This window comes from Trichoplusia ni, chromosome 15 (genome assembly GCF_003590095.1).
Source record: "Trichoplusia ni isolate ovarian cell line Hi5 chromosome 15, tn1, whole genome shotgun sequence".
NCBI lineage: Eukaryota > Metazoa > Arthropoda > Insecta > Lepidoptera > Noctuidae > Trichoplusia > Trichoplusia ni.
Window position 1 is genome coordinate 6,701,407 of NC_039492.1, and position 15,863 is coordinate 6,717,269.

Genomic DNA, 15,863 nt, shown 5'->3' on the forward strand with positions numbered 1-15,863 from the left:
CCTGTATTTTTATTTTATAGATGATAAATAGTTGATATTTGGAAATCTAACTAGTTTTAACTAAGGGCAATAGAATTTTCACAATTTAAAAAACAATATTTTTCTTGCAAAAGTATTATTGTAAATTCTAGTATAATTATATAAATTGTTATACTCTAAGCGTATCTCGAAGAAATACAAGAAAATTCACTACAAACATCCATACTAACTGGATCATATAGATACGACGTCATAATTATTATTGAAATGCACATTAGCGTTTAATTAATGTTAAGATAACTGATGAGTCGCTACTCATTTAATAGTGTCATATGAGATCCCTTCAATTAAGAAGCAGAGATGGAACAAGCGGCACAGGAAGGCGGCGCGCTCTCGCGGTGCGGCTGCGCCAGTCCGAGCGGACCCCGGCGCTCGCCCGTACACCGCCGCGCCGCACCGCCGCAGGCACCGACACGCGCGACAAACGGACACTTCATCTCAAAAACGTAAATACTGAAACAAACGTCCGCCGCCACTGCACCGCCACAGCGCGCCCGCGCCGGTTCAAGGACTCTACGTGACCACCTCCAAGTGCTAGCATAAAGAACCTCCTCTGTCACGTACCCAACCACCTGATTTGTGTATTATTTTTTTATCTGAGCTCTTTCACCTTCAACGTAAATATCTTATCTCAGCTCAGCTTCCGATACAACTGTTGTTCGACGTTAGTGAACGTATCGGTCAATCTTTGAGTGAAACGTTAAGATGAACTTTGACAAATATTTAAGATGAAGACTCGAGATCGACGAGCTAAGCAGGATTTCCGGGGGAAACAGGAAAAGAAGGGAGGGAAGGAGATATCGCGAAGTGGGAAGAGACAACACGCAGCAGAGACAGCTGCTGAGGAACGTGAGAGGAAGAAGAGGTCGGGAATAGAGGCAGTGAAGCTACACCTGCAGGTGACCGGCGACCCCGGGCGGACGTCACGATCTGCTACAACAGTAAGTCCACTATATATTAAATAGTTCCCAGTCTAGTGTTCATAATTTAAACAAACATACGTGCAAAGCCTGTTAACCATTTCTTAACTTTTACAATATATCAATTAGGAAGTGTGTGTGTTTATATACCAGCAAGCGAAACAATTTACAGCAGTCCTCGTGATTCTGACGTATCCTTGGTCGCGAATCGTAGACAAAACAATCGAATTAGCGCTTCCATGTAATACACTTGTTAACAATACAAACGCTAGCGTCTATGTACCACGAATTATAATACATTGATCATGTAAGACTCTCATGATCATTGTCTGTAGCTTGAAACTTACGTGATTTATAACTACCTCAGGCTGTATACTTAAACAAGCTTATATAATCGGGTTACGATGATAAGTAATTTTTGCCAAGAAAGCAATGTTCTAATCCTTTAGAAACAGTATCGAAAGAAAAATAAGCTGAAATTAATTATTGCCTTTATTTCTGGCATTTGAAATTGACAGGTGCCCTTTCAAATCGTACTAATAATTCGATAATAAAAATGTTGTTACATAAACGTTCGAAAATGCTAATTAAGGAACATCATTTACTAGCTATAAATTTTATACTTTATAAAAATGCTTACTTGTCGGTGGGCGACAGTACTCCAAACCGTAAGAATTCATAAGATAAATGAAAAAAGAAAACATGAAAAAGTTCCAATCATAAATATTGACTCAATCACAAAGAAGTTTTAAATAAATAAAGTTACGAAATTGAATGTTCACCCTATTTTAGTATTTAAATTATAAAAAAAATACAATGCCTTTGACGTGAAAACCATGTGATTTATTTATCACCTCACCAAAATCGTGACAAACTAAGATTACGACCGATACAGAGGCTTATGTTGTTATCACCTGTGAAATGACATAAAAAATAATAGCTTAAGTAAATCTCAGTTACCCAGTAGCTTAACTACAGTTTAAACAAATATTTTGCTATATTTAGAAGAGAAAAATCCCGCAGATTATTTTTATTCATTGTGTGAGTTTATAGTTTCCTAGTCATTATTATAGTGTTATTTACTTTAATAATTTCCTTTAATATTTATTATCCGTTAATAGGATAATAAAGGTATATAATTAAAAATGAGTTATAGATATTATATAGTCTTACAACACAAGTATTGCACGTAAGGACGCCTGTGGAATGTAGAATAAATTCCCATGCAATTAACACAGTATGAATCATACCATAGATATTAATTAATTTGATTTCGGCATAAAAGCAAAGTACAACATTGTACACAATGCTTTGAGGCCTTCGGAAAACAGGTCATATTAATTTCCTTTACATAATAATTGTTACGATCTTTTTATATCTGGCCTGTTTTATGTTTAATAGTACTGAAATGGCCTAACCATTTTTACTCAATCGATTTGTTAAATAATTCACTCAAGAACTTGCTGATTATGGATTGATAACGTCATTTAGGTAAATGCACATTTAGACCATAAACGAACCACAGTTTTAGAAATACCCAAAGCATAATTGGTGAACTAGTTGATAGTTTCCTCCCAATCTAGTACATCCCTAATGCGTTTGAATGCCATTGATTGAATTAGTTAATTGTAGGCCGGGTCGCTGTTGTGACAAATCTTTAATCGTACCTTTTAACCGATTAAAACTGAACGGTATTAAAGTTTACTGTCTAAATAATTGTCAAATATTTTAATGCTCCTTTTTAGGATCGTTTTGTTAAATAGGTTTCATATTTCGTATTTCATTTCTGTTTTTCATTTCACCTAAATTGACGCGGCGCTGGGATTCACAATGCACGCATAATTTTAGTTACCTAGCAACAAAGCGAAATGCAAATTAATGTTGAACAATGGGCTAAACAAATGAACATTTTATAATATTAATAGGTATGCGTATACAAACAAATCATCGGTGTCTTAATGTAACAAAATTCCTTATATTCCTAACCTAACATTAGAATGTAATCATACTGCATTTAATCATACCATAAAAGTCGAAGAAAGTGGTGAAACCTGTCTAGGCTACCTATCTAATACACTAGGTGGTGGAAACTCGTTGTGTGCCGGTAGCGCTGGTATTACTATACAGTTTTCATTATTTAGATTAGATATCCTTCTATCGCGGGTTTATAGGGCTTAGTGTGGACGTAGTCCAGGAACAGCACCCGTCCGAATAGCACCGGCGCGAATAGCACCGAGCCTAGTCCACGAACAGCACCTATCAATATTTTTGGCAGGTGCTATTCGTGGATACAAATTTATTTTATTATTTGTGTCCACGAACAGCACCTACGGCTCGGCAGCCTAGTGCTGGGATGCATTTGTTTAACAGGACGTTATTAAATGAAAAATATCGATAAAATCACTAGAACGTTTATTAAGAACTCGGTCTAGGCGACATTTAAATATAAGAAAAAACAATAAAAAGTCTTATGATAATAATTACTTACTTGTACCTCGCCCGCGGTTTTTGCATTTAGTCGGCTAACTCCACAAGCCCTATTTCTTATGTTATAAAGACTAGACTTAATGTTTTTATAATTTGGGCAATCGGCTACTAAGTTGAGACCTTCATCGAGTAGTTTATTTATTTTGCTCTTGTATAACGTAGGAATAGGACCATCGGTGGCTGCAGCTTCTTGTCGAAGTTCATCCATACTTTTCTTTATTTCTGTCTGAGCACTGCTCATGGGTTCACAGGTGTGTTCTGTAATTTTTATTACATCTTCATTGCCATCAAGCGTCAGGAACCCTCTACACGATATTTTTATGCACCGCCATAACACATTAGCATTATTTTTATATGTTTTGAATTTTCTGTACTGTCTATCACTATGTATTAGTAATGGCGCTCCTTTTCTACTGGAAATGTAGCTAATGTTACTATTTTTATCACTTCTACCGGCAACAGGCTCCATTATTGTGTTTTATAGATACTCACTAATAAATCTACTACACCTTTTGTTAGCACGGAACATACAGATACAAACTATTATAAACTATTCTTGTGACGTCACTTTGTGCCCTGCCGAGCTATCCGAACTAATAATATTATTTGCAATTTTACGTAAACAAGCTCCGGAAGCGTTCGGTTAAATTCGTCATACTTTCGTGTGCTCCGGCGCATTGTCGCGTCGCTAGAACAGTGACAAGAAATCACGGCTACACGATAAACAGTCTTAACGCACTATCAGCCAAAGGTCCAATGTATGGCGTCCGATGGGTGGACTCGGTCGAAAATTGCTTGCTCGCAATGCGCAAGGGTACGACAAGCTGCACCCTATAAGAATTGTAGAGTAGCGATACTGTGTCACGTGTCTTTGCACGTTACACAGTATCGCTACTCTCATCACCTTTGATGTGAATAGACTGATTGTGATACATTAAAAATTAAGAAAGTGTTACAGATTTATAATTTTGTAAGATTAGTAATTATTATCATAAGACTTTTTATTGTTTTTTCTTATATTTAAATGTTGCCTAGACCGAGTTCTTAATAAACGTTCTAGTGATTTTATCGATATTTTTCATTTAATAACGTCCTGTTAAACAAATGCATCCCAGCACTAGGCTGCCGAGCCGTAGGTGCTGTTCGTGGACACAAATAATAAAATAAATTTGTATCCACGAATAGCACCTGCCAAAAATATTGATAGGTGCTGTTCGTGGACTAGGCTCGGTGCTATTCGCGCCGGTGCTATTCGGACGGGTGCTGTTCCTGGACTACGTCTTAGTGTGTGTCTGCAGATAGACTTTTCTATCGGGAATTTTGATTTGGATTCGGCAGTCAGATAACTAAAGCCTTGTAGACAGGTAATCTATCTTAATATGCTTTGTTACGACAAATAGTCACGTCATATTCGTTTCGGCTTCTGGTTAATTCAGGTCAAGAGGCTTTTGCCAATCAGTGATACGTTTATGGTTTGCAAGCAGTGCCAGACAATACCGAGAGATTTTAAGTTTTGCCAATTAAATTGAATAGTTATCCCTTGGAAATAGGATACATATTTCATTGCTTCAGATACAATCATGTAAGCGAAGACATCTAGAGTACGCAGATGTGTGCGTCATTATTGAAGTTTAAAGATTTCGTTTTTTCTTTATTCCTATTTATGATACGTACAAATGGATAATAAAATGCTTCATTTAAGTAATGCTATGATTAAATCAAGAATTCTATTCGGAAAATCCCATACAATAATGCCTGATGAATTATTTATTTGATTATTAGTAATAAATTATAAATTATAATTGTTTAGCGACCTCATCCGCCTCACAGTTATCCATTGCTTACCGAAGGGTTACGTTTGATTCTTTGGTAAGTTTTAACAATATTTTCTACTTATATAATATTTTTACCTTTGACTTCGCATTCAATTAAAGCCAGTTCATACTATTCGGAGTCGCGCCATTTATTGAGGGTTCCATAAAAATAGGCATACATGCTTACACCAAAAAATCATCAATATTGTAGCCGTAAGAAGCTACCAATAGCCGCTTAATCTCTTAGTTTATATCAATACACCAACCTTGCTGGTGTCGCGGCAGAAATCATTAGTTTGTGAAAACGGTCTGGCTATCACGGTTCATGAAATACAGACTGGTACCAGACGGACAGACAGGAGTTTCAGTTACAGGATTTTGATAAAAGTTAAACACCACGAGTAGGTATACTACTACTCCACTTTTTCGTTCCAATGGTACCACAATAAGAAGTTGGTAATAATATATTATGCCATAACAATATAACCATAATGCAAACATGCTTTAACAACTTTATTAAACTTACATAACATTACAAACCGATAAACGGGCTTAAAAATGCAAAAAAGACCCTTATATTGCGTTATAAAGATTAAGATATTTGTCATTCAGACATCAACTATTACCTGTAGAAGTCTACCCACCAGGTAGAGCGGCGTTTTCTGGACTGAATCATTACTAGTTTAAGAGGAGGTTATATACCCTGTGATCATCATCCCCATTACCATCAGCCTTGAATAACCCACAGCTTCCATAGGTCTCCCTTTGATTATGCCAATCTCTTCGTGCTATCTTTTTTTATCGTCTGCCCATCTCATCTTCTGACGCTACTTACAAACTATATGAACTAAAGTAATCTAAATGTTCCCACCTATTTTGATAACGCGTTCGTGAAAATATTTCAATAGATAAATATGTCTTGCCTTAAACAATGTGATAAGAGAACAATACGAGTGGTCACACTCGTCAGCGAAGAGTGTGCCAGTGATAATCGGCAAACACTTCAGATAAACTAGTTCGATACTGGACATCTCACTTTAGGGATAAAGGGGATTATAGAAAACTTCATTCTCGAAAAAATTGAAAGTAAAAGATATTATACGGGTTTAGTGTATAGAGAGCGTTGTGGAGAGTAGTCAATTTTAGTCTAGTAACTGACATTATTATGATCGAAAAAAAACTAAATTAGAAAATGAAACTGAAATCGGATATATTCCAAATATTAAGGTAACCTTTATGCGCTTTACGTATTATTTTAGATTACCAGACTTAATACATACAAAACAGAAACTGTTCTTAAAAATATGCTTATTTTGATTTTCGGTAGAACAATACGGATGCCAGAAAAATAATAGAGGTATACTGTTAACCCCTAGATATCATGATTAGCACAGAAGCTTTTCACACTATATCCACGACCAATATGAGCATATATATTAGAATTGATGGGAATGTAGGAGGCAGCATTACACAGGTATATGAAACGCAATTTAACCGCTTATCTGCCGTGCGGGTCATAAAACTCGCATAGGCACTGCCTACTATTGCATAACTACGCTTAGTTTTATTTGAAATAGCTCTCTACAAAATGCCTTTTTAATTATTTTCCTAGTGCGTATGTAGGACAAATAAGAGTTGATGGAAAACAATATCGAATCGTCATTGTCTGCTACTATTTTTATGTATTATATTTAGGCTCCCTAGTAGAAAATATTATTTTTTTCACCTATACGTGGTCATTATCCTCCCACGTGCATAAAGTGCTGCATTCTTGAGACATAATTTATTTCCTTTTTTGTTCCAAGAATTCCATTAGAATGAAACAAAGCTTAACTACACAAAACTACAAAACTAAAATGTTTGGGAATTCGTATTCACGTCATTAAGACCCAAAAATATCAATAAGAGAGAAACCCAAGAAACAATTGCCAACATGACTAGATGAATATAATTATGCGGAACCCGTCAAATGCAACACAAATTGCTTGTCGTTCGAAAACAAACATCGATATGGCATCAACACATTCACGTGATAAGGGCTCAATGTGACTGCCACTTCAATCTGTCCACCCAGTTTAAAAAATATCAGATTAATTCTGACATTTACATCTGCTTGTTTAAAACAACCTTACGGTCCATTTTACCTGTTAGTCGAGTGTCAATAGTCTTTTACAATTTATTCGACAAATTAAAACGTCAAATGTAGTGCGCTAAGTAAAGTGAACAAACAACTATTAATTATGAATTAGTTTTAGTAATTTAGTTGTCACTAATTGTTTCCTACAACTAACGCCGCTGGTGTTAATACGATAATTAGCTAGTTAGCGGGACAGTTGCAGGATTGCACTAATATTTAAACAAAGGTAAGTAATTAAGTGTTTAACTATGTTTAGAATTTACATTAGATAACTAGTAATGATGCAAAACAGTTTTCTAAATTGCCCACGGCATGTTGAATTTTAAACTTACAAGGTAACACACAAAAGAGGTAGTATTTGAGTTTAGGTTTCGCCACATACTTGCACGTCCAATATTCGTAAATAACAATAAGGATACACTAAGAAAGGTTTCTGCGCAGCATTTTGGAAGCCCTAACTGACATTTTATTAGCTTGCCCTCGTTTGGTCAGTAAAGAGGTCAAATAAGTTATGGAATATTGAATTGATAAATTCTAATTACTTATGAGACTATTTTACAAAATCATTATTTAACCACTTCAGTTAAAGTAGTGGACATGTCAAACCTTCACGTTTTGTGTAGAGATAGGGGTTGCCCGCGGCTTCCTCTGCCTGGATTCAGATTATAGCTACAAAATCATTACACTAATTTATCTAAGTCGTATGAAAGCCTACGTATTAATGCAAGGCCAGCTACCTCCATACCAAATTACATCGAAATCAGTACATCTATTCGTAAGGAGGCAACAAATATACACACACACTTACTTTCGAATTTATAATATTAGTGGCACACATCCATTCCTTTAAACCTTTAGATGTTCTAATAAGACTCAAGAGAGTTAGTTACACGATCAATTCAAATTCTAACTTAGCCTATAAGTTATCGTCGGTCATCAATAATGCAATCGTAAAACCTGTTACGCCTAATCTAGATAGATTTAATTGGGAATTACGAACAGTTAAGTAGCTACTCAATAAGCAATCATTGTTAATTGCATGCGATATTATGTCCAATATTGTTTGTTTACCTAACGCAAGTCAAATTTAAAAGTGTGCCTACGTGACGTCAATCGTCAATATTTCATGGTCAATAATAGTTTTCTTTTCACGTTCGAGAAATACGAATTAAACTATGCATTAATAGTATTTTCAATATTCATTTCCTGCAGATAAACTACATTATCGTTGTAAAAAACAGTCAAGTGTTTTTCTGTTTCTTGACATCTCAAACTCCTACAAATAGGCTAAAGAAAATCAATTAAACAATAAAATTGTTCATCCATTCAATTGATGACTGTCATATAACAACTTTTAACAGGAATAACATTAAATGTGAAAATTTTAACTATTTTACTTTTAAGGTTCTTGACAGACGGACGGACAGAAATAGGGCTTTAGTTGTAGGGTTCCATTTTTTACCCTGTTAGGACGGAACCGGAAGTAGTCGATAAATTCACATTTTTATCCTTATTGTTAGGAAATATAGTTACAGGATAATAATAATAAAAATCAGATTTATAGCCAGTACTGCTAAAATAAGTTAATAAGCTATAAATAATAATAGGTTCTTTACTTTTTTGTAATAAGTGTGATACCGTCACCAAGGTACCTACGTAATTAAGCATTACAATTAGTTTTTATCTATAATAATTAAACAAACGAAAGGTGTTCAAACTGCTAATCAATGCGTTTGATAGCTATTTTGAACCAACGCACAGCAGGCAGCAAAATATTAACAATAATATACACGGTGATTTTTTAGTCGTCTTACAAAAGCAGCACAGTTCATGTATTCGACGTAAAATACCCCTAGGCGCGATTATTATTTTTTTATTATCAACTAAGATAGTAAGTACGAAAAAAATTAAACAAGAGAAATCTGAAATATAATCTTAAAAATAATATAATGATAAATGATAGAATAAAAATTGCATTTTAAATTTATTAAAATCTCATAAATACCTATTTTTTTATCATGAACGTGTTCTATTCATTAGATACATGAACTGGGCTGCTTTTGTAAGACGACTAAAAAATCACGGTGTATACTGGAACAAAAGAACACAAAACGCTGTAGAACTTTTCAATGATTTTTGTCTAACACCAAAAAGCTCAATGAGGAAACTTGAAACTGTTTTACCTTAAAGTACTAGTTCACCTTGATTCAATTTTTTTTTTATTTTATACTTCAAGATGTGATATAATACAGACATCTAAACCCAATTGTATCATTTTAAGTTGCACGTGACGCCTTAATTTTCCTCCTACCGCTTTACATATCATTAGACTGGTTGACATCATGTGATCACTTGATTACTTCAGATCTAACTCTTCAATAGACCTATCAAAGTTTCCATAGCATATCTAATCGAAATTATTTGTCACTGGCTGTGAATGTATAAGAGCTATACCTACAAAGCTATTTTGTATACTCGTTAGAGTACGGCTGTTGTTTTAAATGATATCATGAGCATTGATGAGTGAAACTAGTCTATTCGTTCCGAGCTCGAAGAATAAAAACAGGACTCTATCATTAAGGCTCCGCTGCTTATAAGTCCATCTGACACCAGGACACATCTCGTGTAGTAGCTAAACGGTGAAATATATCAGATGATACATTTCTTTTGCGAAACAACAAATAAACGTTAAAGATTGTTGTTGTTGTCAATCTAAGCCGATTTAATTTCCTTTAGCCGATTAGTGTACAATCTTCAGGGTCGCGAGCCGGTCTAAGACTATACCTATTTTTAATTATATGTTAAAAAACGCGATCATCGTTAGATTAAAAGATAAAACTAAAGATTTTCTATTCCGTTCCTTTTCTTTGCTTCAATTACTTCATTTTCCCGTTTCCATAAAATAGCAATCGCTATTATTCATTTTCTATGACATCGTTAGTAATATTGACATTCAGAAACGTTTTTTGAAGGTCTCTCTTCGAGTGTTGTATTTATATAACCTACTTATAGACAAGTGGGGATACTTGTCCTTCGCGAGACGTTTCAACAAGTCGCCTTATATTTTTCATGACCTAGGCACTGCATACACTGTAGTTACTTTGATATTCAACTCCCGTCATAGCCTATAGATAAAGTCGCAAGATTATGAGTTAGAGGAAACTAACCATAAAATGAAAATAGTGGATAGCCTCGACACACAGCAACTAGAATACGATCCTAAATAATGTGATGACTATAAAACCTAGCATTAATTGGTTACCGCATTTACTGTCGTGTATTTAATTCGATATTTACTTTTTTCTAATTTTTACTCATATGTTGTATGTAAATTCAGTCTCAGGTAAAAAAAATATAGTAATAACGAAAAATTTTAACCAAAATGTTAGTTAAACTAATGAGTTTGCAAGACTTTATATTGGGTAACCACTAAACCACCAATCACTTTTTATCTAGAAAATAACAGTATTTCTAATATTAACTTAATAACATAAGCTATAACAAATCTAAAGCGAAAACAAACGTGGTAAAAAATGAAATCGGAAGAAATGTCGTTAAATTTTTCTGGTGTTCTTTTATAATAACACCTTTTACAACCGTCACATCAAAAAGATACGCAGATCTCCAGAATTACTATAACATTCGTATGAAGAATTGGCCTAAGATAAACTAGCCCTCAGTAAGTCATATTTGTGAGTCCAACTAACTTCTGAACATCCAATTTGTCCTTAAATTAAGTATTCCAATTTCAAAAGGGGGGCTAAAAACAAATATTAGATTCCATTAATGATCTGATCTCAAACATTCTACTAAAAGGTCGTTTATTAGTCCCTATTAATATTTGAGTGTGAGTTTAATATTTCATGAATACTTAGTAATTTCATTTGGCTCTCGCTCGGGGAATTTCATATGTTCAAACGACAAGGACGACGCTCGTTATTCGACATCTTAATGTACCGTCGCAATATCACAAGACGAGCTTATGGTAAACGTATCAAATATATTTACATATAATATGTATGCTCGTAGATACAAGAGATGGTAATACATGTAAATAAGGAACACGACGTCTGAACGTCATACAGCTTACAAAAATGATGCACTTACATTCTGCAAGTAGCTGCCGAGCAATAACAATCATCATTCGATAGCTCAAACGGTCCATTATCAATAGCCCACGGACTACATGAAAATTATAGTACTACTATGTAAATAATATAATCATCATTTACCATAACACGCTAACGCAACGGTTTTAATGCTTCGTCTCTATTGTTTACGTGAGTTCTGTATAAAACTCATGGTAGACGTGGAAATGCAGCAGTTGCGCCCAAGCTCCTACGTTTTTAACTTGTTTTTCCGGGTACCAAGTGGTCAGAATCTCGTGATAAAATTGAATTAACACTAGCGTGATAATAATTGAAACAAAGACAATCCTTTATGTGTACTTATGTAGTTGACGTTAATTTTTAATTTTTTTGTGATTGTTCACGTGCGAGGTTTGAGAGTATTGCTCGGTCGTGATCCCGAGAAACGAAGGGCGTCGAGTGAGAAAAACGTGGAGGTGAATTGGTGTCGAGTGCCCTTAGTCGGGGCGAGCACGTAGGCAGTCAGCTGAGTGGCGAGAGCCGGGGCTGTGCCGCCGCCGCCGCCGCCGGCGCGGCAGTCCGCCTGCGTCCACATCCGCGCTGAACTCCTCTCGTCCTTACCCTATCGCTGAAGGTATGCTCTCGTGATTCGGGGATCGCGACAGCGATTAGGTGTCAATGTCGCGTGATAACATGGTTATCAACTCGCTCGGATCTAACATGTATTGTGCCTATTCATTATTGCATGTATCAGTGAAGTAATTTACGTTATATAGTAAATCATTTAGATCCTACATTATAATTTTGGAGTTGTACTAGAACGGTGGTCAATCATGTGCATAACTAGAATACACGCGTAGACGTGTTGGTACGTAATATTTTGTTTATGTGTTGTGGTACAATGCTTTAATTATTTGAAAGGCTTTTTATGTGAATTAATTTAACGAGACTTTATATTTCGATGCATAAATAAAATATATTCAAACGCTACAGTTTTCGTATTAGTGTCCTAATCAATAAAATAACATTTCCAACTGCACAAACAACAGAATTCAACATTCTGCCGCTTTTATACTTGCATTCATATTATTTAAGTAGACAAAACAAAAAAAAAAACTATTTTATATAAAACAATTGTAATTATATGAAACGATGTTAAACAAACGTTGGTTCATAGATAAATGTTAATATATAAAACTGATACTTTGATAGTTTACTTTTTAGCCATATCATCTTTGATTGGTCGGTGATTTAATCTAGTTTGAATTTGATTTATTGTATCCGTTCACCCTGCTCAAGCTATGGCTATCAATTATGAGAAAAGTCGAAACAATACAACTAATCATAGCAATGTTTTTTAAACGTCTGTCATACATCTGCAGAAAATTAGTCATAACGACACATTGTTCGTGCAAATTTAAAGTTCACGTTGCGTAGGAACTTAAATGTTCTTTATATTTAAGTTCATTTTATTTTTCAAACATTTAATAGTATATTCGGGTATGCTGATATAACTAATATGTCAATTTGTATTTTACAATAAAGCACACATCAGTTAAGCCAAGGAAAACCTTTTAATCCTGTCTATTTGTTTAAAAATATTTTGTAGAGTTTTTCTATTTAAGAAAGAGCTATTCTATACGTAATATACAAGTAGGTGTTATGATATAAGGAATGTAACTTATTATAAAAGAAACAAAGCTGTTTTAGGGTTTCAAGTCCCACTGGGTAAATCGGAACCTTAGTACTGAGGGTCCTGTCGGTAATCCCGCCTGTTGACCATGTCTGGCACTGGAGGTTTCTGTCAAAAATAAGTGACAAATATATTTGTAGGACCCGCCTTCATTTTTTGTCACCCATTTGTCTCTCTTATGCCTATTTTTAGGGAATCCTCAGAGTAGAAAACCGGTAATTTTTCTTGTTTGTATTTTTAGGCCTATTGAACAACTTTTTTGCACACATCATTGAGTTAAAAACGCGCCTACCCTTGACCAGTAGATGCAATTGAGATAAATCGTACGTGATCCATAAAGTTATGTTTCTAGTATACAAAATTTTTCAATGTAACAGTGACATTTTTTTGCGCCCTCTATTTTATAATACCCTTTGTAATATTAAAAAAAAAAAACAAGTGATTGACAGCCATTTGGGTATTATTAATAAACCGACTTCAAAAATATTAGTTTCTTAATTTGACCTGTTTGTCAGATTGTCATCTATTTATGTTTGTCCGCTATTATCTGGCGTTTGGCTAAGGCAATTTGGATGCGGTTTTCCAATGTGTATTTTTTACATTTAAGAGAAGGTTTTCGTGCTTTAGCCGACGCAAAAAAGGAGGTTCTGAGTTTGACCTGTAATTATTTTAACTGTTGATTTTGATGGGTTGTTTTTTGAGCCTACCATGACGTCTTAGATTTATATTATTTCAGTTGCAAAAGCGTGACTAAGCTATAACTTTACAAGTCGATCGATCACAGGTTAAGCTAAGCTTAATACGGTCGCTCCATGGAGTGACCATCTACATAATATATGTCAAAATGAGTTCCTCCGTGTTTTGTGAAGCACGTTAAATTGTTGGTCCTCGCTGTTAGTACAACTATATGTTATTAATATGTTTGACAGCCGTCACGGGTAGTTACAAGATAGAAAGTCTAACAAACAGTCTTACTAATTGCTATCGTCTTGCCAGGTTACATGATTGAGGAGGTCAGAGAGGCAGTTGCTCCTTGTAAAACACTGGTACTCATCTGCATCCGGTTAGACTGGAAGCCGACTCTAACATAGAAAAAAAAAGAAATTTATTGAATCTAATAAATTAATTCTCATGTCACTGTTTAGGTTGGTATTGATCGTTAGGTCTGAGAGTCCGACAACATCCATTTTCATACCCCTTTATTTTAGGAAATCATCAAATGACTAGCTCCGCTCAACAAATCCGGAAGTGTCAAACTTATACTGACAAAAACCCACCCATGTTCCTTCCTTTAGACTTCGTGTACCGTGGCCACGGTAACCCTTGCGGACGATCCCACTGCCCTGGCACGATTTTTCGTACAAAAATAATATTTTATTTTTATTGTATTTTTTTCTGCTCTACCCATGGCAAAACACCGTTTGCTGGGACAGCTAGTAGTTTTATAAGGTTATAGAAATTACAGGAGTTCGCATCAAGTTGCAATAGTATTATTTTGCTCCTGGAGGACTACAAACAGGAGCAAAAGGAAGGATTGTGATATACCTATATGATACACAATGAAATTGAAACCTTGTTTTGCGAGAGGTTTCACAAACATTAATGTCTCCCTCACATAATTGAAAATACCTTGCCTTGGAATGATAAGATTTTTTCACGCCGGCTTTACCTTTTTTCGCTTTCCGTAGGGAAATAGTAGCAACGGAACCCCAATACTAACCGTTCGTCCGTCTTTCCGACCTTGCTTCACCAAGCTTCTTTTTAAAAACCACGACAGCAGAAAGTTGAAAATAATTCGATTTCCTCAGTGTGTGCGACTTCACTTGACCTGTTTTTTCATTTTCACTAGCTGTGGAGCTTACCTATTTATGGAAAGTTTTTAAAATTGTGTTTCCTTTTTAGAGTTCCGTACGTCTGAATACAAAAACGGAACCCTTATAGGATCACTCGTGTGTCTGTCCGTCCGTCACTTACAGTCAATTATCTCCGAATCTATTTGACCGATTAAGTTGAAATTTGGTACACATATCAATTCCTGTGACCCAAACACAGAGGTGTGACGTGAGCAGATGAAATCTGTATATGGGTGGTCAGTTTTGGGGGGGAAGGGGAAAATTAAAAAAAAAACTGAAAACTGCATCGTGTGGCATATCAAATGGTCTTGTTGAGAAGATCTTAAATGTATTTTTTTGTAATTTTAAAATAAATAGTTTCCAATTTATTCAAGAAAATAGACGAAAATTGACCATTCCCCCCCTTATCTCCGAAACTACTGAACCTAAAATTTTGAAAAAAACACATAAATTAGTTTTCTCCTTATAGATTATAGGAAAACATATAAGAAGTCCATGATATTAAAATAACATGGTAAATCACTCAATATTGTGCGTACCAACTTACATTTGCAGGTGGGATGTGTGGGAGAACATATTTTTTAACTCCAAAAACATGATAGGTAACATCGTACGGAACCCTCTTCACGCGAGTTCAACTCGCACTTGTCCCCTTTTTTAATACGTATCACATGAGTGGGTCTTAAGAGCATTTCGCTTAATCGTCTAACCAACTGGCCATAAAACTTGGACTTTAATTATTTTAGTAAATACTATTTTATTAGTGGGCACGCATATCTAATCAAAAGTATTAAAATATATTCCATAAAGCCTTTCTCATCCTTTTTATTAC

At 35.1% G+C, this 15,863-nt stretch overlaps 1 protein-coding gene across 3 annotated transcripts in view; it reads left to right on the forward strand.

The window, feature by feature from the left end:
• The first annotated feature begins 484 nt into the window (after positions 1-484).
• The window catches only part of LOC113501450 (sodium/hydrogen exchanger 9B2-like), a 44,943-nt gene continuing 29,564 nt past the window's right edge, over positions 485-15,863 (forward strand). The window contains exon 1 of one of the 3 annotated variants that reach the window (XM_026882596.1): positions 485-980. In XM_026882596.1, the coding sequence (XP_026738397.1) occupies positions 768-980 (213 nt within the window). In that variant the 5' untranslated portion in view covers positions 485-767. Of the gene's footprint in view, positions 981-7,371; positions 7,624-11,756; positions 12,120-15,863 lie in introns of those variants that run through there. The other 2 variants (XM_026882598.1, XM_026882599.1) reach the window with 2 other exon arrangements.